Source organism: Lynx canadensis, chromosome X (assembly GCF_007474595.2).
Source record: "Lynx canadensis isolate LIC74 chromosome X, mLynCan4.pri.v2, whole genome shotgun sequence".
Lineage (NCBI taxonomy): Eukaryota > Metazoa > Chordata > Mammalia > Carnivora > Felidae > Lynx > Lynx canadensis.
Genome location: NC_044321.2, coordinates 10,076,587 through 10,098,469, shown reverse-complemented (window position 1 = coordinate 10,098,469; position 21,883 = coordinate 10,076,587). Strand labels below are relative to the sequence as shown.

Below are 21,883 nucleotides of genomic sequence, written 5' to 3'. Positions count from 1 at the left end.
GCGCGCGCTCTCTCTCTCTCTCTCTCTCACTCATTCCCTGGGGAAGAATCTGAGCCCTTGTTCCTGCCGTCCCTCCTTCTGAGCCAGCATTAAATCTGCAGCCAGGATCACAGACGACTCGGGGCAAATCACTGGGCTCTTATGAACTCAGCCATGGCAACGGCCATCCGCAAGCCCGGGGACAAAACGTGTTTTATTCTGTTGTTCTGCACAAAAGGTTCTAGAGACGCTGGAGACAAAATGGCCATTGAGAGTCAGAGGCACTGATGCGTATTTTTTTTTCCCCCTACTATGTGGTTTATATTTAAACTGTCTTAGGCTAATGCACACTGGAGTCTTTGTGTGAATCAAATTCTAAAAACCTCTTTGGCCAGAGCCTGGTTAAATGAAGGCTTAAGACGTTATTAACCTAACAGAGGTTTGGGGGGGGGGGGGGTTGGAGAGAGGCACCGACAATCACTAGTAAAATGTGCTAGAAACCCTAGCTTTGATTTTTTTTGTTTTTGGTTTTGTTTTCTTTTTCCCCCCCTTTTTACATGAGCCGATCACAGTCATCACAAAATGCTTTCCTTGCTTTTTCTGGTGCGCGTTGAACCCAACGTCATGGCCGGTTTGAAGCCTGGGAAAACTCAGTCCGTGCATTTACAGGAGCGTCCAAGAGAAGCAGGCACCTCCCTCGGCGGCGCTCCGCGGTCCTCTGATTCGGAGAAGGCGCTCCTGTTGTACTCTTTGGAAGGCCCGCCGAACAACTTGGAACATTTTGTTTTGCTTCGTTGCAGACCCTGGAACTTGCGTTTGATTGGCAGGTGGCTAGAGTGTTCTGGCCGTGTCCGGTGGGCCGCCTCTTAGGGAGAAAACCCCCAACACGGACGGCGCACAAAAGCGGGACGCACCCCCCGCCCCCCCGGGATGGGGGAGATGGGACTGTTGGCAGAAGTGGGCTCCTCGGACTCGCCTGCGCACAGATCACCTGGGGGCTTGCTGATCCGGGGTGGGGGTGGGGTGAGAGCCTGCGTTTCTCCCCGGCTCCCTGCTGGGGTTGACCTTGCCCATCCAAGGACCACGCTCTGCAAAGCGCAGGGTCTAAGTTGCTTTCAACCTATAAATAGGGCACTCGGGGCTTTGGTTGGCCTCAGCAAGTTCTCGTTGCCATCCAACAGAAGCCGACGGCGTCCCTCTTTAGCTCCTTACAGACCCACGAATCCGATCGCCCACCAGAAAGCCTCTCTTGAGGTGACAGCCAGTCGTTTCAAACTCAGCATGCCTAAAACGGAACTCACGTGTGTTCGAAAAGCCTAGCCCCGTTCTGGTCACGCCTCGCTGGAGGAACAGCGAGGGTTTACGACCCCAACCTGTTCCCTGGGGATAAAAGTGCTCCGTGGCTTCCCCTGATTCGGAGCATCAAGTCCAGAGTCTTTAACGCAGCCTGGAAAGCCCCAAGGGGTCAAGCTCCGACAGACCCCTCCTTGCCTTCCTTCTGCTGCCCTCTCCGGACTCTCTGTTCTAGCTTATGTCATCCCTGGGAAAGCGCCCTGCCCTTTTCCACCGTAGAGCTTTTGTTTGCCATCTGCCTGCTTCCCGGAGCCCCCCTCTGGCACCTATCCTTCCCCTTTACCAAATGAGTTCAAATCCACCCTTCGTATTTAGGCTCTGGAAGCCGTCGCTGCGCCCCACCCCAAGCCTCAGTACGTACCCCCCCCCCCCCGTCTGCTCTCGTAGGACTTCTGGGTAAACCATTGGGTGAATGTCGCTCTCCCCCCACCGCCTGTGAGCTCCGTTACAGGGTGTGTCGTGCCCATCTTAGCCCACCAGCCCCGCGCTTGGGACATTGGAGACACCTGGGGAGCATTGAATATTCACTCGTGGAATGAGATGGAACGAAGGAGTGGACGGGCCGCTCCCTCCTCCCAGTGCTGCCGTCCCCACCCGGAGCTCTTACTCTGCTTAACCGACAGCTTCGGTTAAACAAGGCCTTCGAGAGACCCCAGTAACGGAGATAAGAGCCAGGTTGTGGGGGAAGAGTTTCTCTTTTTGGAGCGAGCCCTGGTTCTTTGGTTCTGCTGAGCATTTATTTTACCAATTGACTCGTAAGCCTTGAAGACCATTGTTTCATATCTTTTGTCCAGTTTTTTAATTGTTTCAGGCAGGAGAATAAATCAGCTCCCCGTTAGGCCGTCTTGGCCAGAAGCCAGGAATCCTCTGGTGGAGGTGGGGAGACACAGTAAAGAGCTCGCGTGATTCTCGAGGGGTTCTCCGGTTGGAGCGTACGTGACGATACCCCCAAAAGGCTTGTTCAGCTCGGATCGCCGGGGCCACCCCCCGAGCTTCTGCTTCGGTGGCTCGGGGGTGAGTTGCAGGAGTTGGCATTTTCCAGTCTGCTGAGAGGTGATGCCGATGCCGCTGGTGCTGGGAGTACCCTCTCAGCCCCACTGCTCCCCGGGGCGGGTCGGCCGAGCCCTTCTGGAAATGGTTAGTGAATGTCGCAAGCTTTGTAAGCCGCACGCTCCCTGTCCGGGCTCCTCAGCCGTGCCATGGTGGGGCAGCAGTAGCCGCAGTCTGTCAACGGATGGGTACGGCCGTGTTCAATAAAACTTTATTTACAAAAACACAGGCTGTCGTCTGCCGACCCCCGGTCGAGGAGAACGCTGAGCCTTGCCTCTGGGGGTTAGGACGGGGGGACTGGCGCCTCCCTCCAGAGGGAAGGGAGAAGTCATTCTTTCCAGCACACCGCTAGTCCCTCGAGAGAGTCGGGTTGCTGAACTTCAAGATGGCAGCAACAGCATTAAAGCAAGCACGGGGCCCTGTGAGAGCACAGGTCGCATGCCTGTGAGGCTGGCCTGAGCACGTGTCGCCATCGTGACCGCCTCTGCCACAGCCATACCCACCTGTGTTGCCGGTCGGAGATGCTGTTAACGTTTAGAAAACGTATTCAGGTCGGTCTTGGTTTCTCTGGGGTAAGTGTGTGGCACATGACCAGCCTGCCCGTGTTTGAAGATGCTAGCTTCTAGACTGACAGAGAAGGTACAGTGGGGGTGATCCATTTATAGAAGGTTGGATAGCCACCACACGTGCGAGTTTAGCGCGCAACTGACCAGCCAAGGGAGAATACACCCTTCATCCAGCCGTGTTGTTTCCTGTAAATTCTTCCCGTGGCGGATTCCACAAGCTTCTACTCACATTGGCCAGCAGGGTCCCCGGGAGATTCGTCTGTGTGTGTGCAACCACGACGCCCAACGTGGTGACTGCTGTTCCAAAACTAGACCCACCGCACGGGGGTATCTGGAGTATACCTTTGGGAGTAATTGAAGAAATAAGTTGTTCAGGCAGCCTTTCTCGTCACGCTTAGCATATCAAGATGGAGCCGTAGTGCCACCGGGCCTGTCTGCAGAAAGCTGTGCCCGACCCCTCTCGGATAGGAATTCTGTCCCCTCCTGCTGTCCTCTCCCTGCTACCCCCCCCCCCCACCACCCCATGGCTCTCCAGCAGTCTCTGACTCGCCGTCGTCACGCTGCGCTATGATAATTGCGTTACTTGTGTGCCTGCAGCTTCGTGTGGTCCCCTTGAAGGCAAGGGGGACGTGCTATTTTGTACCTGTACCCGGGCCTTCCCAAAGTACCGACTTCGTGAAATCCAAAGTAGAACTCAGAACCCAGCTCGCCTTACAGAGGACAGAATACGTGGCAAGGCAAAACGGGTCTTCCAAAGCCGTGCTTTGTGATGAGAGAACGTTCTGTGGCTGTTGAGCATGTGACACGTGGCTAGTACAACTGAGGAACTGGGGTTGTTTTTTTTTTTCTTTTTCTTTTTTTGGCTACCGTGCTGGACAGCACAGTCCCAAGGCCACACAGCTGTGTCCGGTGAGGAGTGGACACCACTTGTTAGCCAGGGAAGCTGCCATCGATCTTGTTCATCACACCCCGCAACGGGCCGAGGACAGGGGAGGTGGTGAGCGACAGCTATGACACACGGGTCTCCTTGCTCTTTACGTAACGGGCCACGAGGCTGAGGATCATAGTTTGTCTTGCTGGGCCGGGTCTGGAGACCGTTTGGACCTCCAGTTGCTGCCTTCTCCCCCCTCCTCCCCTCATTCCCCAGAAAGTTGTATGACCGACTAAGACGGAAGTCCGTTGCCCTTGCTTCCAAACCTCAAATGTCCAAAGCTCTCGAAGGTACCACCTTGCTAGTGAACTTGAACCGTATTGCGCGTTGGTCCCCATTGTACGTAGTTGCGCGATCCACTTCCGGGAGGTGGTTCTTCATCGCAACAGCCAGCCATCCTTTGAAATAAAAGACAGCACCCTTGCTTATGAATCCCTGACCTTTCTTATTTTCCAGCAAACTGAAGAGAAATGTGGTAACGAGGGTTTATAGTCCCTTCTTGGGGTGGGCTTAGGCAAATGCTACTTTTTTTTTTTTTTAATGCGTATTTATCTCTTGAGAGAGAGAGAGCAAGGGGGGAAGGGGCAGAGAGAGGGGACAGAGGATCCCAAGTGGGCTCTGCGCTGACGGCACAGAGCCCGACGCGGGGCTGGAACTCACGAACCGCGAGATCATGACCGGAGCTGAAGTCGGACGCTTGACCGACTGAGCCACCCCGGCGCCCCAGGCAAATGCTACTCTTGAATGAGATGCCTTCCCCAATGGCAAAGTCCGTCTCCAGCGCTTTGTGCTGGGTCATTTCTTATCTACTATAAAGACCATTTCGGGGGGGCGGGAATACCTAGCTGGCTTAATGTGCTCACCTTGAAGCAGTGAACCGCTCTTGATTGCTGTTAAACATCCTAATGCCGTCCGAGTTCGATCTCCCGGACAAGCCATTTACTTAAAACAGCGACGGGAGGTCAGGAGAGGTACCCCCATTACCCCGAGGCCAGCACTGCTTTAACCGAAACGTAAAGGTCTCCGAACTGAAAATGTCACCTGGCGCTGCCCCTTGGGAAGAGATTTCTGGACATCTCGAGTTGGTTTTTTTTGTTTTGTTGTTTTTTTAATGAAGAAAAATCTTCTCAAGATGAACCATGAATTGTGGCTCTTTCTCCTTCATTTCACTTCATGGATGCTCATTTTGTCTTTTCTGTTTTTCCCTCTGTTCCTTTTCCTTCAAGTACTTAAATGTCACCCACCAGTTCTGGAGCTTACTCTGCACCACCTGCACTGGGGAAGGAGGCAGGTGGAAGCCGGGGAGGGTGGGAGGAGGAATGAAGTCTTTGTATTCGAAAGCTGAGGGCATTCGAGAGTGACACAAACGAAACCTGAGCGGACCCACTCGCGTGGACGTGGGTGACTTTGTACTTGTAGGGCCCCCAAACCCCCATCGCCTTTCCACAATGACCACGTTGACCCTTTTCTGAACGCAGCAACAGTGTGATTTACTGTATCTGCTTCTTCTGGTCGCCCAGGAGGTCAAAGGCTGGGAGAAAGCCATTGGCTGCTACGGCAATAGAGGTACTCGAAACCCCCCGAGGTTGAGGTTGGGGAGGGGGGGGGTGTCACTATTGATTCTTCGTGAAACTCGAGCTTCACTGCCGTCCTCTCTTTCGACCTCCTCAGTGGAGTGCGTGCCCCTCAGCGTCCCTGGAGCAGCCGCCTGCCTGCCCTGTCCGCCCCAGGTCAACGAGGAAGGTCTAGAATCGGGAGTTACTCCAGAACGTTTGTCAGTTGGTCGCTCTGTGCTCACCCCGAGCAAATTAAGCTACGTTCCCTCTCGGAGCCCCAGGGTGCTCAGCACAGAGCGGGGCACGACCCCGCTGGCCCTTGGCCCGTTGAGCTATTAGGCACAGAGCATGCGAGGGGAGACGGGCACGGTAGCGCGTCTCTGCGGAGGTGCGGTAGCGATGAAGACCGAGGCGTCGTGCCGTAACCGCTGCGTTTTCTCTCCTTTGGGTCCAGGCTGCTTTGAATGCTGCATCAAGTGTCTGGGAGGAGTCCCCTACGCCTCTCTGGTGGCCACCATCCTCTGCTTCTCTGGGGTCGCCTTGTTCTGTGGCTGTGGGCACGTGGCCCTCGCGGGCACCGTGGCGATTCTCGAGCAACACTTCTCCACCAACACCAGCGACCATGCCTTGCTGAGCGAGGTGTAAGTACCCGCTTCCCCTTGGCGACGGATTTCAAATGCAACTACCCCGTGATGGTTTCGAAAAGACCAGTGAGCTCTCCTGGCAGGAAACGGATGCTTTCCTTCAAGCTTCCTTGCAGGCAGATGGAAAAAAAGCGCACGAGAGGAGGAAAAAAGGAAAGGGCCAAGTAGGCAGTGAGCGTTTGGCCCCAGGGGCGTCTGGGGACTGCAAGGGGGACACACAGGACTACACACACACACACACATACACACACACACACACACACACACATATACAAGCCGTGCACGTGGTAGGGCTGTGGCAAGGTGGTCACGCCAGAGACCGTCTCCCTAGCTCCTAAGTAGCGATGCCGTCCGGGGTCCTTGCGGGAAAGGACCGTCCCCGAGTGCGAGGGACCCTGTTGACTTGCCCCAACTCTCAGCGTGCAGGGGCAGTGTTCTTCCTCCTCCAGGAGAACGAATCCCAGAGCATCCTCTGATGCAGAAAAGGGGACATTTCAGGGCTTTAGCCCCAAGTCTCTGGCTGCCCATTCTGGAATTTTCAGTGGAGGCCCAGCAGCCTCCTGCAGAGACTCTCCTTTTCTCCATTTCCTTCAGTGCGGTCTTGCTCCTTCCTTGACTGCCAAAGTCTCACCGCACGTTTAGGCGTCTTGTGACCATAAGCAGCTTCTCTCCCAGCTGCAAAAGGCAGGAAGTTTTATTGAACAATAATGGAATGATGTTGGAAGAGTCCTTAGGGAATTTTCTTCTTTGTCTTTTGTTTTGTTCCGTGTTCGCAAATGACATCCACAGGAATGTGTGGGGGTGGGGGAGGTGGCAAGGACCCCCAGCCAGGACAAGGCGCTCCCTGAGTGTCAGCTGTGTGCAAGGAAGTCCAAGAAATACCTACCAAAACTGATTCCGGGAGCCGTATACCGATCTAACTAGCTAGTGATCCCAGTCGATGGCTCTTAAACTCCCAAGAAGCATCAGAAAACCCCCATGCCCACGCTTCCACGTGTGATTAGGAGATGAGTGCACAACTTCCTCCCTAAACAAGCCCCTGAGCGCTTCTCTAGGGGCTCGTGAGAGTAACGTTACGCACTAGGCCTGGCTGGGAGGTGTTTTGCTATGGCGGAAAGAACGTGCGGTCCTTAGAGCAGAGTTCAGAGACTGGCTCTGCCCCTCCCGGCGTGTCCTTGGATGAGTCACTTAACTTCGCAGTCGACGCCTGTGTGTCCTTATGCGCCCAATGAGGATTCTGATCCTCACGGCACAGGACTTGGGGCATATTAAAAGAAGACAGCTGGGCCTCTGCCCTTGACCAGGCAGACTTCTCCCTTGCCTGGAGAGGTTGTCCATCTGACCCTTGGGCCCACCTTGGGAGAGAGGCCGGCCTGGAATGCCGCATGAGCCCACGGCAGCCATCGCTGGGATGGGAGGGCTCACGGGACCTGACCACCGTCATGGTCGCCCTCCGGTGGCGCAAACATCTTGCCCTCGCCCCGTGGTCCGCTTCCCTTTTCTGGATCTCGCCTTCCTTTCCGCAGAATACAACTGGTGCAGTATGTCATCTACGGGATCGCGTCCTTCTTCTTCTTGTATGGGATCATTCTGCTGGCAGAAGGCTTCTACACCACCAGCGCCGTGAAGGAGCTGCACGGCGAATTTAAGACAACCGCCTGCGGCCGGTGCATCAGTGGGATGGTGAGTACGAGCCTCTGGTTATGTGACCCACAAGCAGGGCCACGCCCCTGTGCCTCCCTTTGTATTTGGTCAAAGCTATGAGCCGATGGCGGGTGGACGGAGCGTCCGCGACGCGGATGTTGTTCGTACATTCTAGAGTTGCAGAGATGGAACAATTTCCAACATCTCATTCTTGCTGATGATTAACGCCTGCTGCCGCAGCACCAAGCATTTCCCTTATGAATATACAGGCCGTCAGGGCCCTGATGGTTTTTTCAGATAGAAAGTTCTCGCTGTGAAAGGAGGGAACTGCCATGTTGTGTCCGCGCCCCCTTGCGTTTGTCTTGGAACACGGACTGTGGCCCTAAAGACCGTGTGCCGGGATAAACTGTCGCGATTCCTTGGAAGTCCCAGGCACTTCTCCTCCCAAGCACCTGGCGGGGTATTTGCTAGTCACAGGCTCTTGTCCTCAAGAAGCTCGCAGCAAACGCCAGCCCGTGGGGCCAATCTGGCCTGCCATCTGTTTTCGTGCAGCCCACGAGCTAAGAATGGCTATGTGTCCTTAACTTGGTGGGGAAAATTATCCATGGAAATGATGTCAGATTCACGTTTTGGTGAGCGTCGTATGATGGGCACCCGGCCACATCCACGCCGTCGGTGGCTGCTTTCACGCTCTCCCAGCAGATCTCAAGAGTTGAGACCGAGCCGGTACGTGGCCCGCGGGGCCTAAACTGTCCCCTGTCCGGCCTCTTGCCGGCGTTTGCCGACCTCTGGTCTGGAGGAGGACAGAGCTTAAGAGCTCGTTAAAAGACAGGCTTACAAAGGGCCGCGTCACCAAAGGAAACTCAGTGGTGGGCAGAGAGGCTGGGAAGGAAGAGGCACGTATGGAGTCGGATGTGGGGCACGTTGAGTTCGTAAATGGTGCGTTTACATCAAGCATCTCCCTGGAGTCTGGGCGCTGACGGAACTTTCTGGTCTCGCTGAAGAAAGGATGTACTGTCTGGCTTCAAATGCCAGGGGGGGCCCAGCAGTCAGAAAAACCCTCCTTCCTCCTCGGAGGACCACAGCTTGTAGCGTATTTCCCCATGAGCAGGTGTGTGCCCCGTGGCACGGTGCGGAGGCCACGTCTTACTCTGGGCGGCCATGGCCACTGCTCATCCCAGGAGCGACCTTGGTCCTAAGGAAACTACTGAGATGCACCGTCCCCGCTGCTTCCCTGTCTGGCCCTTGGTTCCTGGCAAGTTTCAGAGTCCTTTGCCAAACAGGCCGGGGACAGAAATCCAGACAGGAGCACAAGGCAGTGGGGCATCGATGCTGCCCGCACAGTAAGGGGGGGGGGGGGGCTTTGTGGCCGGGCCAGGTGGGGGGATTGGGAACCAGCAGGGGCAGGGCCGAGGCCCAGAAAAGAGCGGGGTGCTCCTGGGAGCCAGGAGTGTGCCCCGGCCGGACCAGAAGGGTCTAGTGAAGAAGGGAGGAAACGACAGCTGCAGGGGGACGGGACAGACCAGATCGGAAAGGCCCGGAGTGCCTGGCTACGAACAAAGGTGACAAAGAGGGGCGGGGAGTGGGAGACTCCCACTCAGGAAGGAGAGCACGGCGGATGGCAGGGAGGGAGAGCGAGAGGCCAGTGTGAGGCTGTGACAAGCGGCGGGGATCCCAGCTAGGCTCCGGGGACGGGGGACGCATTCGGAGTGGGGGCAAGCCAAACGCTAGGGTTGGTGTGTGGGACTAAGCGTGACAGGAGGGGATGAGCGCCAGGTCTCTGGCCTGGCGGCCCGTCGAGGAGGCTGCTTGTTCTTTCGGTGTCAGACCGTTGCTGGTGTCCACGGGCAGTCACCTAGTGTGTCACCGAGGAACTTGGGCTGGGGTTTCTGGGAACACTGGGGCTGACGCTGACAGACTTGTGGCAGGCACGGACAAGGTGACACCGAGGTTTTAGGGGAAAAGATCCCTGGGGCACAGCCCGGTCTACTGGGAAGACCCAAGCAAAGGAGGCACCACTGCCAGGGAGGTAAGGAATGTCGTGGGGCTCAAGGAGGTGGCCAAGGAGAGCCCCCCCCCCCCCCGACAAGGGTGCAGCTTGTTAAAACCTCAGGTCCAACCTCCGAGTCACTCTCGCTATGCTCCTGTGCTCGGGGCCCATGGCCTATGGCAAGTGGCACCTGCGGCTGGTATCTCTTACCCAGTGAGCTCTGGAAGTTTCTGAGGGAGCCCCTCTGGTTCTGCCCCGGCCTGTGCTGCATCAGGGGCCCTGCCGGTCCCTAATTCCCGCAGCACGACTGAGACCGGGCTGTCACTGTCACAGTCTCAGGGCAGGGCCGCCAGAGGCGATGCCAGTGTGGACACCGGTCCTGCGGGAGTCCGAGCCCTGTCTGTGCCCCTTGACTCTTCCCGAAGTCGGATGCTTAAGTGACTGAGCCACCCGGGCGCCCCTCAGGGTGGCTGTTTCACATTAGGTTCACAGAACAAGGGCCTAAATGAGTTGTGGGGGTTTTATTTTATTTTTTTTAGAGAGCACAGAGCAGGAGGCCGAGGGGCGGAGGGGGAGAGGGAGAGAATCCCAAGCAGGCTCTACCCTCAGTGCAGAGCCCAATGTCACAACCCTGGGATCGTGACCTGAGCCACACTCAAGAGGAGGTTGCTCAACTGACTGAACCACGCCCGTGCCCTGAGAGTAAATGGATTTACAACTCACAGGGGAGGTTCTATCTCGGTAAACCTGTTATTTAAAAATAGTAATAGTAGGTGAGTGCTATACAAGTCAGGGGAATGGTTACTTTGGGGAAGGAAATGATTTTAGAAAAAAGACTGTCAGGAGCCTAGAGGAAAAAGCAACAGAAAGGTGGGGGACTTTGGTCAGCTGCCCCCTCACTTATATCCCTCAAGTTTCAGAAATAAAGGGGTGCAGTCTCTGCCGGGACCCAGGGCACATCTGACTGATGGACACGTTGGGGACTGAGTGCTCCCAAAGTCCTTACATGGGGTGGCCCGTGGGCTCGGGGCTCGAACGCCTTGGCAGCCTATCGAAGACCAAGACCTCGGCCAGGGTCAACGGGCTGGAATCCCTGAAAGAGCTCAGATGATGGTTAGCACTCAAGTATAAGTTTATTGAGGTATGTACCTTTTCCAGGCATCATGCTGTTGCACACTCCGCAGCCTACAGTGTGACTTTTATATGCCCTGGGGAGCCAGAAAATTAATTTGACTCGCTTGATTGTGATGTTTGCTGGATGGTGGTGGTTGGGAGCGTAACCACAGGACCACGGGGGTCTGACTGTACATTCAAGCAGATCATGGAACGGCCCTGCCCTGGGGCATGTCAAGAAGTCGGCGGTGACAGGGAGGCCTGATGACAGCTGGGGCCAACATGGCGGGTGAGGTGCAGAAGCTCAATGTGCTCCACCCACCTGGAAGCCTGGGCCTGCAAAGCTGCCCTTGGTTCCCTAGAAGGCCTGGGGCACTGAGAAAGCGACTCTGCCTGCTTCAGGCCGCCATGACGGCAACGGGCCCAGGCCTACCTTTTGGAGTCCAGACCACAGCTGAAAGGTTAACCAAGCCGGGAACCCCCAGCCCTTTTACAAGTCTCTGGTGTTACTAGAAAGAAAGTATTCTTGGGAAGGGTAAGAAAAGGAAGCCTAGTCGGGAGCTCTGAAACTGCTGAAATCGGCTTCTTTGGATCTCTTTAGAAATGCAAATGTTCCTGACGGTAGAAACGCCCTTGAATAAGAGTGACTTATTTCTGCAGTTTCAGGGGCTTGGGACCAGCAGGAGCTGGCCCCCCAAGGCTGATCGGGGCTCAGCCAGCTCTGTTCCTGCAGTATGCAAAGTCGAGGGAAGCTTCGGGTCTTCAGCATCGGCTTAAAAAAATAAAAGCCAAATTAGAATTCTAAACCGTTGCCCACGAGCTCCGTGGGTGCGCATTCTGAAAATATGAATACCGGGACATGACGTTTTTGGAACAGCCTTTCAAAGTTCTCTGAAAACTGGTAGTCAAGGCAGGTTAGGAAGGAAAGTAGAGGGAAATGAGAATTTTATCTTCTACTGTGCATGAAGTTTGTGTTCAAGGCTATTTTAAAGGTTCAAACACTTCACGCTTTTAGTGAATTCGCAGGATCTTGAACCTAGCACGCTTCCTTTTGAGAAAGGGCTTCCTGTAGCTGTAGCACTGGTGAGTGACTGCCCATATGTTGTGTGAAATAAAGGCAGTTTTTGAGAAACTGATAGCTTAGAATTCAGTGGCCTGCCCAAGCCTCCACCGCTCTCCCATGGTAAGTGTGGAACCGATACTTAGGGATGGCCTCGTACCTGGTGCTCGGATTGGCTCTGGAATCTCGGACAAGGGAGATCACCTCCTGGCGTCTCATGTCCTCGTTAGGGAAGCGAGGGCCCTGAACAGTCGCGGTGGTGGTGGCTTTGGGCAGTAACATTCTCCGTCCTCTAGCTCTGGAGAGCGTGCCCGCCCCAGCCCTCCTCCCCCCTCTCCCCCCCCACTTTGCCCTGTCGTTCCGGGGGCCCAGGCGGTGCCCGGAATGCATCCCACAGGTCCGGTATCCGGCCCCAACTACGTGAGCATTCCTCCCGGGGCCTGCACGCTGCCCGGGTCACTGATGATTCTTTCTCCTTCTCCTCGGTTCAGTTCGTTTTCCTCACCTACGTGCTGGGAGTGGCCTGGCTCGGCGTGTTTGGTTTCTCTGCGGTGCCCGTGTTTATGTTCTACAACATATGGTCAACTTGTGAAGTCATCAGGTCACCCCAGACCAACGGCACGGCCGGCGTGGAGCAGATCTGCGTGGATATCCGGCAATACGGTACTTCCTTCTAACGCCCAAGACGACCCTTTCTCCCCTTGTGCGTAGGCCTGGACCTTAATTGTTATAGGGCCGTCTTTTTAATCATCGTGATCGGTTTCATTTACTCTTCTCGTAGAACCTGTGCTCTGTTTTCTGGAGGGAAACCTCACTTAGGCTCGTAGTTGTAGTTCAAATTTTGGTTATGTGGCGACAGAACCTTTTCCAACTGCTTTATAAAGGAGCTGTGTGTTATGATCAGAAAACACTCCTGGATCTCAAAAGGCTACGGACTTGTTTCTCAAGTTGTTTCCCGTTTTGTACCGCTCCCCTTTCCATCCAAAATATTGCATAGACACTGCAGTCCAATTAACTGCTGTGGCCCACTCTTCAGATCCGGTCTTCTAAAGACGACTAACCTTTATCTGTACTGGAAAACAACATAAAATCCAGACATACTTTAAAGTCACCAGACTGAACTCTGTCAAAGCCGGTGGTTGGAAACCCCTTGAAGCCTATTTTCCAATGAATGGGATCCTCCCAGCAGGCAGCTAAGGCTGGGTCATTTTGCCAAGCCCCAGAAGGCGCCCTTGCCCCTCCTGTCAATGAAACTGAGAGGCGGCCTCCTAAGTAAGGAGTTTAATTAGTGCTTCTTAGCCGAGATGGTAGGAAATCCTGTTCTTGGCAGAAACCGCGAGATGGGGGGGAGAAAGAACTTTTCATTAAAACTGCGGTGAAGATTGCCGGGGAGAGAGGACCATTTCATTTGTGCTGCTTGTTTTTCCCATGGGGCCGGGCTTCAACATCTTTCCTTCCAACGTAACCAGAAGCTTGCCCAGCACTGCCCACTGCACTACTCTGTTCTCACAAAGACCAAGGTTCCACCACACTGGTCTTGCTGAGGGTTTGAAAACAGAGTGTAAAGAGGATTTGTAAATAGAGGTCTATCATTGCCTTAGTAAATACTTTCCCTAAAACTTTTTGGCCCTCAGTGATCATATTTTTCAGTCTTCTGTATATGAAAGCACTGTGGAGACTTGTCTTTTCCCCTTCCCCTGAAGTATGAAGACTGATTCGTGGCCCATGGCAAGAAGGGAAGAAATAAGCAACTTTTTAAAAAATCCTTCCTTACTTCCTGGGAGAAGAAGAGTAACGTTCCTATTTAAAAGCATGTGCTTACTACGTGACAGCGAACAGAACAGTAACCCAAGGGGCCGTGGCATGGCGGGGAAGGGTCCAGGTTATAGTGAGAGGCACACAGTAATTGGTGTAGACTCCACGGGGTGTCCCTTTCTTAAATTTCCAATTGGATTTTCGATGCCACTGTAAAATGCAATTGTAAAAGACCTACAAAATCCAAATTACATAACAAATAACTGCCTTGAAACTCCGTGTACCGACTCTCCATTTCGGGACTTCAGTAACAAGTCCACGGACCAGGAAATGCTTCACGAGGGCGGCTGTCCTCCAGCTGTTTAACTAGAGTTCAGCCATGGGTACTAGGGCAAACAGCTTTGGAAATCAGGTTTTACAGATACCGGCGCAACTAAACAAAGCGTAATTTGGAGGGAAAACCAATTCAGGCCTACTTGACTTTGCTCTGGTCCTCCTGTCCGAGGAGGAGTTGCTATTGATTCTAAAAGGCCTGGTCTGCCGAGGGCAGACAGGGCAAGTGTCGATGAAGAACAGAGTGGATGACTGATTACCTTGTAACTGGAACCCAAGTGGTGAGGACCATCGAGAGCCCGGGGCACTGCCGTGTGTGCTGATAATGACGAACGTTGTGTTGGGATTCACTTCACAGGTATCATCCCTTGGAATGCTTTCCCAGGAAAAATCTGTGGCTCTGCCCTGGAGAACATCTGCAACACCAATGAGGTAAACCCTTCTCCGGCAGGGGGCCTAGAGCAGTCACCTGGCAAAGCAGGCTGAGGCAAGGGCTCTTGGCCGTAGACAAAGCAAGAGCCAGTGCAAATGCTAGGAAGGAGAGCTTTTTGTAGACGGCCTTGTACGTGGTCACCAGCACTCGGCCATTTGTGACCTAGAAAACGCTAAGGATCCTCACCTGGCGGGCTGGACCGTGGGAAATGGACCGGGAGCTCTCTCTTTGGGCGAGAATTTGAATCCTGCACATCTGGAAATACATGCCACAGCCTTCTTTCACCTTCACTTGGTTTTTCAAAGTAGGACATTTATCACAGAACAAATGCAAATTAATTTCCACCGAAAAGATTCCCTCGAACGTGTATCTAAGCCCAATTTCTATCAATCTAGTCACAGTTCATCTCTCGTTCAGCCTTAACTGGCAGTAAATAAATCCTAACCCGCTTTGGTTTAAAAGCAGACCTCAGAATATTCTTTAGGCATCGGTTTATAACTGTCTATAAAAGAACATTCTTAAATGCACGAGTGGGAGCTTGCATACTTAAGAGACTCCTAGCATCAGCCCCTGCCTCCATCGTTAGCCAGTATGTAAGGTCCATACTGGCTCCGAGCAGGGGTTCTTAAACGTGGCTCCACAGGGCAGTCCCGGAGGGCAATTCCACTCCCGGTGGAGGCCCAGCTACTGAGGTTAGACTAGTGGAGGGCACGGCCTGCGCAGCAGTTTCTGAAGCTTCCCGCGTGGTGGCGCGGCCGGGCTATGACCCAGACCCGTGCATGCTGGCACGGAGCCTGGCCGCCGCCCATCGAGGAGAACGAACGGGCAGAGGCCCCGTCCTTCCACATACAGTGCTCACACGGTGCCCTGTTCTTTTCTAGTTCTACGTGTCCTATCACCTGTTCATCGTGGCCTGCGCCGGAGCCGGTGCCACCGTCATCGCCCTGGTGAGTATCGGGCCCCAGGCTGGCCTAGTCTAGCTCCTGGCTTTCCCTTCTGGCAGACAACTCGGGGACGCAGCACTGCTGGAGGGTAGTGGAATTTGGATTCTGTGGGGACAAGACACCTGGGCTGGCCTAGCGCGTGCTTGCACGTGAGGCATTTACTGATTTCTTTGCCAGGAAAGGTTAATTTCCAGCCGGAAATGCGTATATATACACATAGATGCACGTACTGATGTTCTTGTCAAGTCTCCTTAAACACTGAGCCCCTGTTCTGCGGGGAGACCGGGGGTTCGCTTTCGGCCAGCTGATGAACACGTGACCTTGTTTTAGGAGTTTCTGTTTAAAGACAGTTATTTGGTATATACTGATTATCACTGAACCGCAGTACAACTCCTCCCTGACCGAAGCTCGGGTGGCACCTCGGGGCCCTCTTGCTGGCTCGAGACTTTCGAGAACACTCCATTCGGCACGACGGTTAGGAAACAGGTGCACAGCAAAATCACAAAAAAGCCAAAAAAAACCCGGCACGAACTCGCCCGCAGAAAGGACACTCGTGTACGGTCCAAACCAGGAAAGCACACAGCGTGGTGCCTCGGTCGACGACAGTCGGGAGACCCCGTCGTCACCCCGGTGCGGCCTGCCCACCGGTGCCTGTGAAAGTGCCCCGAGCAGTGATTTGGGGGGTTACAGAGTCACTTTAGCATGGGAGGAGAGTTGCAGATAGGGACCCTGCAAATCTTGTGGGGGCGCAAGCCTACTGCGTGTTTGCGTGTACGTACACACATCCGGGTGTAATGCCCGAGGGCCTGCTTTGTGATTTCAAGAAATCTAAGATGCGGGGAGCAGGAAGGAAACGTCACGTGCTCTTTAGAGCCCCTGAAAACTCAGAGGGGCCTGTTAAAATCACGCTGGCCACCTGTTCTCTTGCAGAGGCACAGGCACAAAGAGGACTAAGTGGCGTGGAGGAGGCAGGGTGGGGGGAGACGAGGGGAAACAGGGCCTTTAGCTTCCAGCGGCAGGCTGCGGACCCAGCCAAGTCTTCCTAATAAAGGTACTGAGGGCGGAGGTGAGGACCAGTGGTGCTTACGAGAAAGGGGGGGTGGGGTGGCACGCAGGAAAAGCTGTGTGGTGACAAATGGGGGACAAAGAAAGCCCCGGGGCCGGAGCGGGCACCGGCCCTGACCACCTGTATCTCACTGTCCTGTTTGTTCTCTCCCACCAGCTGATCTACATGATGGCTACTACATATAACTATGCTGTTTTGAAGTTTAAGAGTCGGGAAGACTGCTGCACTAAATTCTAAATTGCCTAAGTCCAACAAGGAGCTTTAGACAGCTCTGCGCGGTAGCCTGAAAGATCACTGACCCCACTCCACCCCCCCCCCCAGATGAAAGCAGAGTCAGATGCTACCGTTTTGCTACAGTCATTTGTACATAGCTTTAGTCGACTCACTTTGCCTTGTAGATTAATAACATGCCTCACCCTAAGTGAATTACAAAACCATGAGATCTGGCTTATTTCCACGGTGTGAAAAGGATTCAGTGATTTACTGGCATTGGGTGAGCATCCGGTAAAAAAAAAAAAAAAAAAAAAGAATTTTCTTGACCTTTGAGGGGTATCTCTAAGTGAAGTATTAACACTCTGTAATACCTGCATTTTCCGTTATTTTTGCTTGCTTGATAACCAACAGGAGTGCTCCACAGGAGATGGAAGACAGATCCGTTCTGATCTGCGTTTTGTTGTGTTAGACTCTGGAAAAAAAAAAAAAAAGACCTATTGTAAAGTTGATTACAAAATTTTTTGCTGATTCCCTGGTTCACTGCCCCATACGTGCCCCTCAAGTAAGTCAGCTAGAGGTTTCTACCGGGGGGGAGGGTTCTTCTTTCCGCACACCACAGCCCTCCCTTGCAGAGGCACAGGATGGGTAACCTTGCCCCTGTGTTTTGGCGAGCAGTGACCGACTCCTCGTAGCCCGCTCTCAACCCGCACGTAAGATTTTAACGGCAAGAGCAATCGTGCCTGCCGTCGGAAAGCCTCCGCTACGTTGAACAGGAGAGAGGAGGAACTCGAGGTGTAGATTTTGCAGGGAAGACCAGGAAACTAGGTGGGAAAGAAGTGTTTGCTACATGAAGTGTCAAGGATGAGGATTCTTCCATTCTGTGACAGGCAGGAAGGGCCGTGACCCAACGGAAAAGGTAGCTTCCCGGCTCAAAACGTGTTAACACGGACCGCATGCTTGTTTGCGTCTAGTTCCTAATTCTATTGGTTTTGACATTCGCGTAAGTTTTCCGTGTTACGTGTGTAGTTTCGCATCTACTCAAAATACACATCATTCACTTTTAGGCCTCTGGGGAACTGGTTTTTAGCCACCGACAAGCTAGACCCTTCCACTACACATTTCCAACTCCGCACACGCCGTGTTTCTGAACGTCTGCGCGAGTTTTTAAAATGACTCCCCCCCCCCCCACCACACACACACACCCCCCTCCTGCTTCCTGTTTGCTTTTTCTTAACAGCAACTTGGGCCATGTTTTCCAGTTCATCACGTTGGTATACTAACTCTCCTTCCGCCTCTCACTCGTAAGCGTCCTCGGGGAGCTCGCTGCCGGGCTCCGACGGCTCTGCTCGCACAACGAGTATGAATGCAGAATAACCCTCTCCCTTTTTACAGTCGGGAGCGTCTAACCTGCCTCGCAGCTCGCTTTGCCTTCTGCCATGCTCACTAGCCATCATGCGCACCCTTCTCTTCCAGATCCACTTCCTCATGATACTGTCTTCTAACTGGGCTTACTTAAAGGACGCCAGCAAAATGCAGGCTTGCCAGGATATCAAAGCAAAGGAAGAGCAGGAGCTGCAGGATATCCAGTCTCGGTCCAAAGAACAACTCAATTCTTACACATAAACGTTTGCCAGAGCGTTACCGCCGCCGAAGTGACAGTTCTGACAAATCCACAGACAGCTGCTCTGCCGTCCAGATGTGTCCCCCCGCCCCCCCTTACCCCCCACCAAACTAATGTAGAGGTACAAACACTTCACTGTCTGTCTCGAGCTGCTGGGAGGGATTTCTAGGAACACCTGCCAGGAGGCCAGTCTTTTTCTTTAGCGCAGATACCGGAGGCTTCACGTTAGCCATTTTAAAAGGCAACACTTGGACAAAACGATGGCTCCGCTTTCTGAGATAGGTGGCCTGTTCCCACTTAGCCGTAGAGCAAGCCTCCCGCGAGAGAGAGGCCACGGGCATGTGGCATACTGCTGGAGCGGGACCGCCGACGGGCCGGCACGTAGCAGTGTGACCGTAAATTCACGTGTGCCCTCTGTCCGCGGGGTTTACCTGGGTAGGGAATAGAGTACCATTTCCGACAGCTGACATTTATTAAACTTGGGTTCCGAGTTAATGATTGAACTCTTTGTTTCAATTAGCTGCCGTCCCTACCCTTTAAGTCCAGGACCCGTTCCTCTCCCGATCCAGTCGGAAATCTATTTTTCAAGAATGCTGATAACTCTAATTCGGCTACACCTACCCTTGAGGAAGCTAGATTGTGGCCCATCGACAAGCTTTCCAAAGTCAATTCTATAATAGCTTTCCTCTAATCCAACGGCCCAGGTGGCGTCGTCGTTCCTGGGGAATAAATGTCAGCTCTGCCTTAATGAGTATCTGTTTTCAATTTCTAAGAACTTAATTTTACAACAGGAGACCCCAAATCCCTCATCGCCCTTGGTTCCACAAATGTTTTTCTGAATTAAGAAGTGTTACCTTATTAAAATGACCACCGTTCTAAACCATTTTTACGTGGTCTCAATAGCAAGTTTACAGTTTCATACCAACTATCTAAAACCGAATTACAAATAGACCACAGACCTCCTACTTTTCTAGACTTGAATACTTCAGTAGTTTAAATTAGGGTTGGTATTTAGTTCCTTTTTTAAATCTAAATCATTCCTGGAATAATAAAAGTTTGATGTTCAGCAAAAAAAAAAAAAAAAAAAAAAAAAAAAAAAAAATCCACCTTGAGTTTAAGCCATTTTCAAAAGAAACTTGCCTTCTAAATCATTCTGTTCCAGAACATTAAGTGATTAGAGGTATTGGGTATTAGTGATGGTAAACTTTGTGTTGCTCTTTATGAAATGATACATATAACCGTTGGGTGCATCCGTGCTTTTAAAAGGGGCTGCATAATATAGGATTAACTCTGTATATTCATGTTAAGAATTAACTTGTGGTTTGGCTGTTTCCTGGATTTTAAAACATACACGTGTGCAGAAATGTCTTAAGATGAAAGGAAGCATACCTTTGTCAAGATGCTATTAAAATTGAACATCAAGGATAAGATTTCATTTGGATTCTTTTTGTTGTTGTTGTTGTTAATGCCTAAAAATGCCTATTTGGATCTTGACTTTTTTTTTCTTTAATTGGGAGAAGCTCTCTTCTATGTAGAACAGTTGTTCCAGAATAGCTAGTTTTGTTTTCCTGTTGCATGACAGACTTCAATATTTTTTTTTTTTTCCAGCAGTGGAGGTGCTGTTAGAGTCCAGTGTTCTAGAAGAGGCAGTATCTAAAGCCTAATTTTACTTTTCTAATTCTGGTAGCTATTACCAAGAATTTTTGAAAGTTTTGTTTAAGTAGTCTAATATTTTTTATGTAAAGAGCATTAAATTTTGCTATGTATAAATTTTTGTAACCTAACAGTGAATCAATATTTTCTATCAGTGCCAAGGGCTTCCTGTAGTTCTATTCAAGTGTTACAATAAATATTTGTAGATAATAGTCAATACTTGTGTATGCTTATTTTAAATATCTATTTAGGTGGAAATAGTTGTGGATGTACTAAGAGTAATGCAATAAAAGTATAGCTTCACTCACTTGCCTTTTTACCATACATAAAATACTATCTTTCTGTGTCTGCAGTACGGTGTCATTTTTAAACAGTACGCATCATCGACATTTCACATGTGTACGGACATCACGTTTCTACGAAAATGCTACCGACAGCTCTAGAGTTCTGTGAAGTACAGATACTTCAGCAAACGAAAGCAATTATAGGTATGGGGTTAACACAAAGCTCAGGTTTGGGGAAAGTAAGAACAAGGACGATCCTTCCTAAGGGTCTGGGCACCCGTGGCTCCTGTACAAACCCAAAGTGTCCCAGTCTACTGAAAGAAGATGTATGCGGGAATGGTAAAAGATCTCAATCCGACAGGTACTCTCTACAGCAGCAGAGCTTAGTGTGTTACTTGGGATTTTCATTTGACTCTCTGCTTCGACTACTTACCTGTTGGCACAAGTCTGCATTGGGATTTTCTTCACCTGACCTTTCTAAGCATCAGCTCTTGTGCCTTACTGAGACCTTGCCTTTCTAAATGAGGTGCCACCTCCGGATCATCACCCTTCCCCAGGCTCGGCAGGAGAACAATCAGGAGCCCAATGAGGATGCTCTTTGCCACACGCCCTAATACCTCCTGTTTCTGTGGCATGTTGTGCGATTGTTATAGGAGTCCCCTGAACAATTAGCTGTGTATAAATCCTGTCTAGATAAGATCGCATGCAATCTTTTAGTTAATGACAGTAATCCTACCACGAAGTATTGGAACCTCTAGAAGGCAGAGGAGCGATTTTTCATTTCTCTAGTTTTACCTTGTGAACTTGACTTTTTAAGAGATGAAAATAAAGCCACGAGTCCATTAAAGAATGATAACTGGGGTGCCTTTAGCGTCCCACTCGATTTTGCCTCAGCTCCTGCTCTCACAGTTCATGAGTGAAGTCAGGTTTGGCAAAGTCCTTTTCCCCAACCGTGTCCTAGCCTTCCTCACTGTTTTGATAGGTGAACTTCACCTACCTGGGGAAGATGTGAACAGAGATGCATTCAGAGGTCCTTGTCCAGGGGGGAGCAGGGAAGCCTACAGGGGAGTTCCCACATCGCACGGCATGCATCCAAAGCCATCTGAAAAGATGCATTTCCTCTTTTGGGGCGTCTGGGTGGCTCGGTCGGTTAAGCGTCCAACATCAGCTCAGGTCATGACCTCACGGTTGGTGGGTTCGAGCCCTGTGTCGGGCTCTGTGCGGACAGCTCAGAGCCTGGAGCCTGCTTCGGATTCTGTCTGTCCCTCTTTCTGCCCTTCCCCTGCTCACACTCTCTCAGAAATTAAGTGTTAAAAATGACCTTAAAGTGACTTACCTGAGGGTTCAAATTAAGTTCCATCGATGCTTGGAGAGGTCCAAACAACACACAAACTGAAAATTTCAACAAAGAGAACATATTAAAAAGTATCAAATCACACTGAACACGATAACTGAAAAATTCAGTACAGGGGTTCAACAGCAGACTAGATCAAACAGAAGAAAGGATCAACCAACTTGGAAGAGAGGCCAGTATAATTCCTCCTGTCAGAGAGCCAGGAAGCCTGAAGCGTTCCAAAAAATATCAATCTAAAGAAATGCACTCCGAGTCACATTACAATTGAAGTGTCAAAATTTAAAGACAGAGTCTTAAAGCAGAAAAAGAAAACCTTGTAACATACAGGGAAACCCCATAAG

At 51.9% G+C, this 21,883-nt stretch overlaps 1 protein-coding gene across 5 annotated transcripts in view; it reads left to right on the top strand.

Moving 5' to 3' along the window:
- GPM6B (glycoprotein M6B) overlaps positions 1 to 20,248 on the top strand; it is a 148,163-nt gene extending 127,915 nt beyond the window's left edge. For 3 of the 5 annotated variants that reach the window (XM_030305772.1, XM_030305769.1, XM_030305771.1), the window contains 6 exons: positions 5,890 to 6,076; positions 7,606 to 7,762; positions 12,378 to 12,549; positions 14,333 to 14,406; positions 15,289 to 15,354; positions 18,104 to 20,248. In XM_030305772.1, the coding sequence (XP_030161632.1) occupies positions 5,890 to 6,076; positions 7,606 to 7,762; positions 12,378 to 12,549; positions 14,333 to 14,406; positions 15,289 to 15,354; positions 18,104 to 18,253 (806 nt within the window). In that variant the 3' untranslated portion in view covers positions 18,254 to 20,248. Of the gene's footprint in view, positions 1 to 5,889; positions 6,077 to 7,605; positions 7,763 to 12,377; positions 12,550 to 14,332; positions 14,407 to 15,288; positions 15,355 to 16,573 lie in introns of all 5 variants that reach the window. The other 2 variants (XM_030305770.1, XM_030305773.1) reach the window with 1 other exon arrangement.
- Positions 20,249 to 21,883: the final 1,635 nt, after the last annotated feature.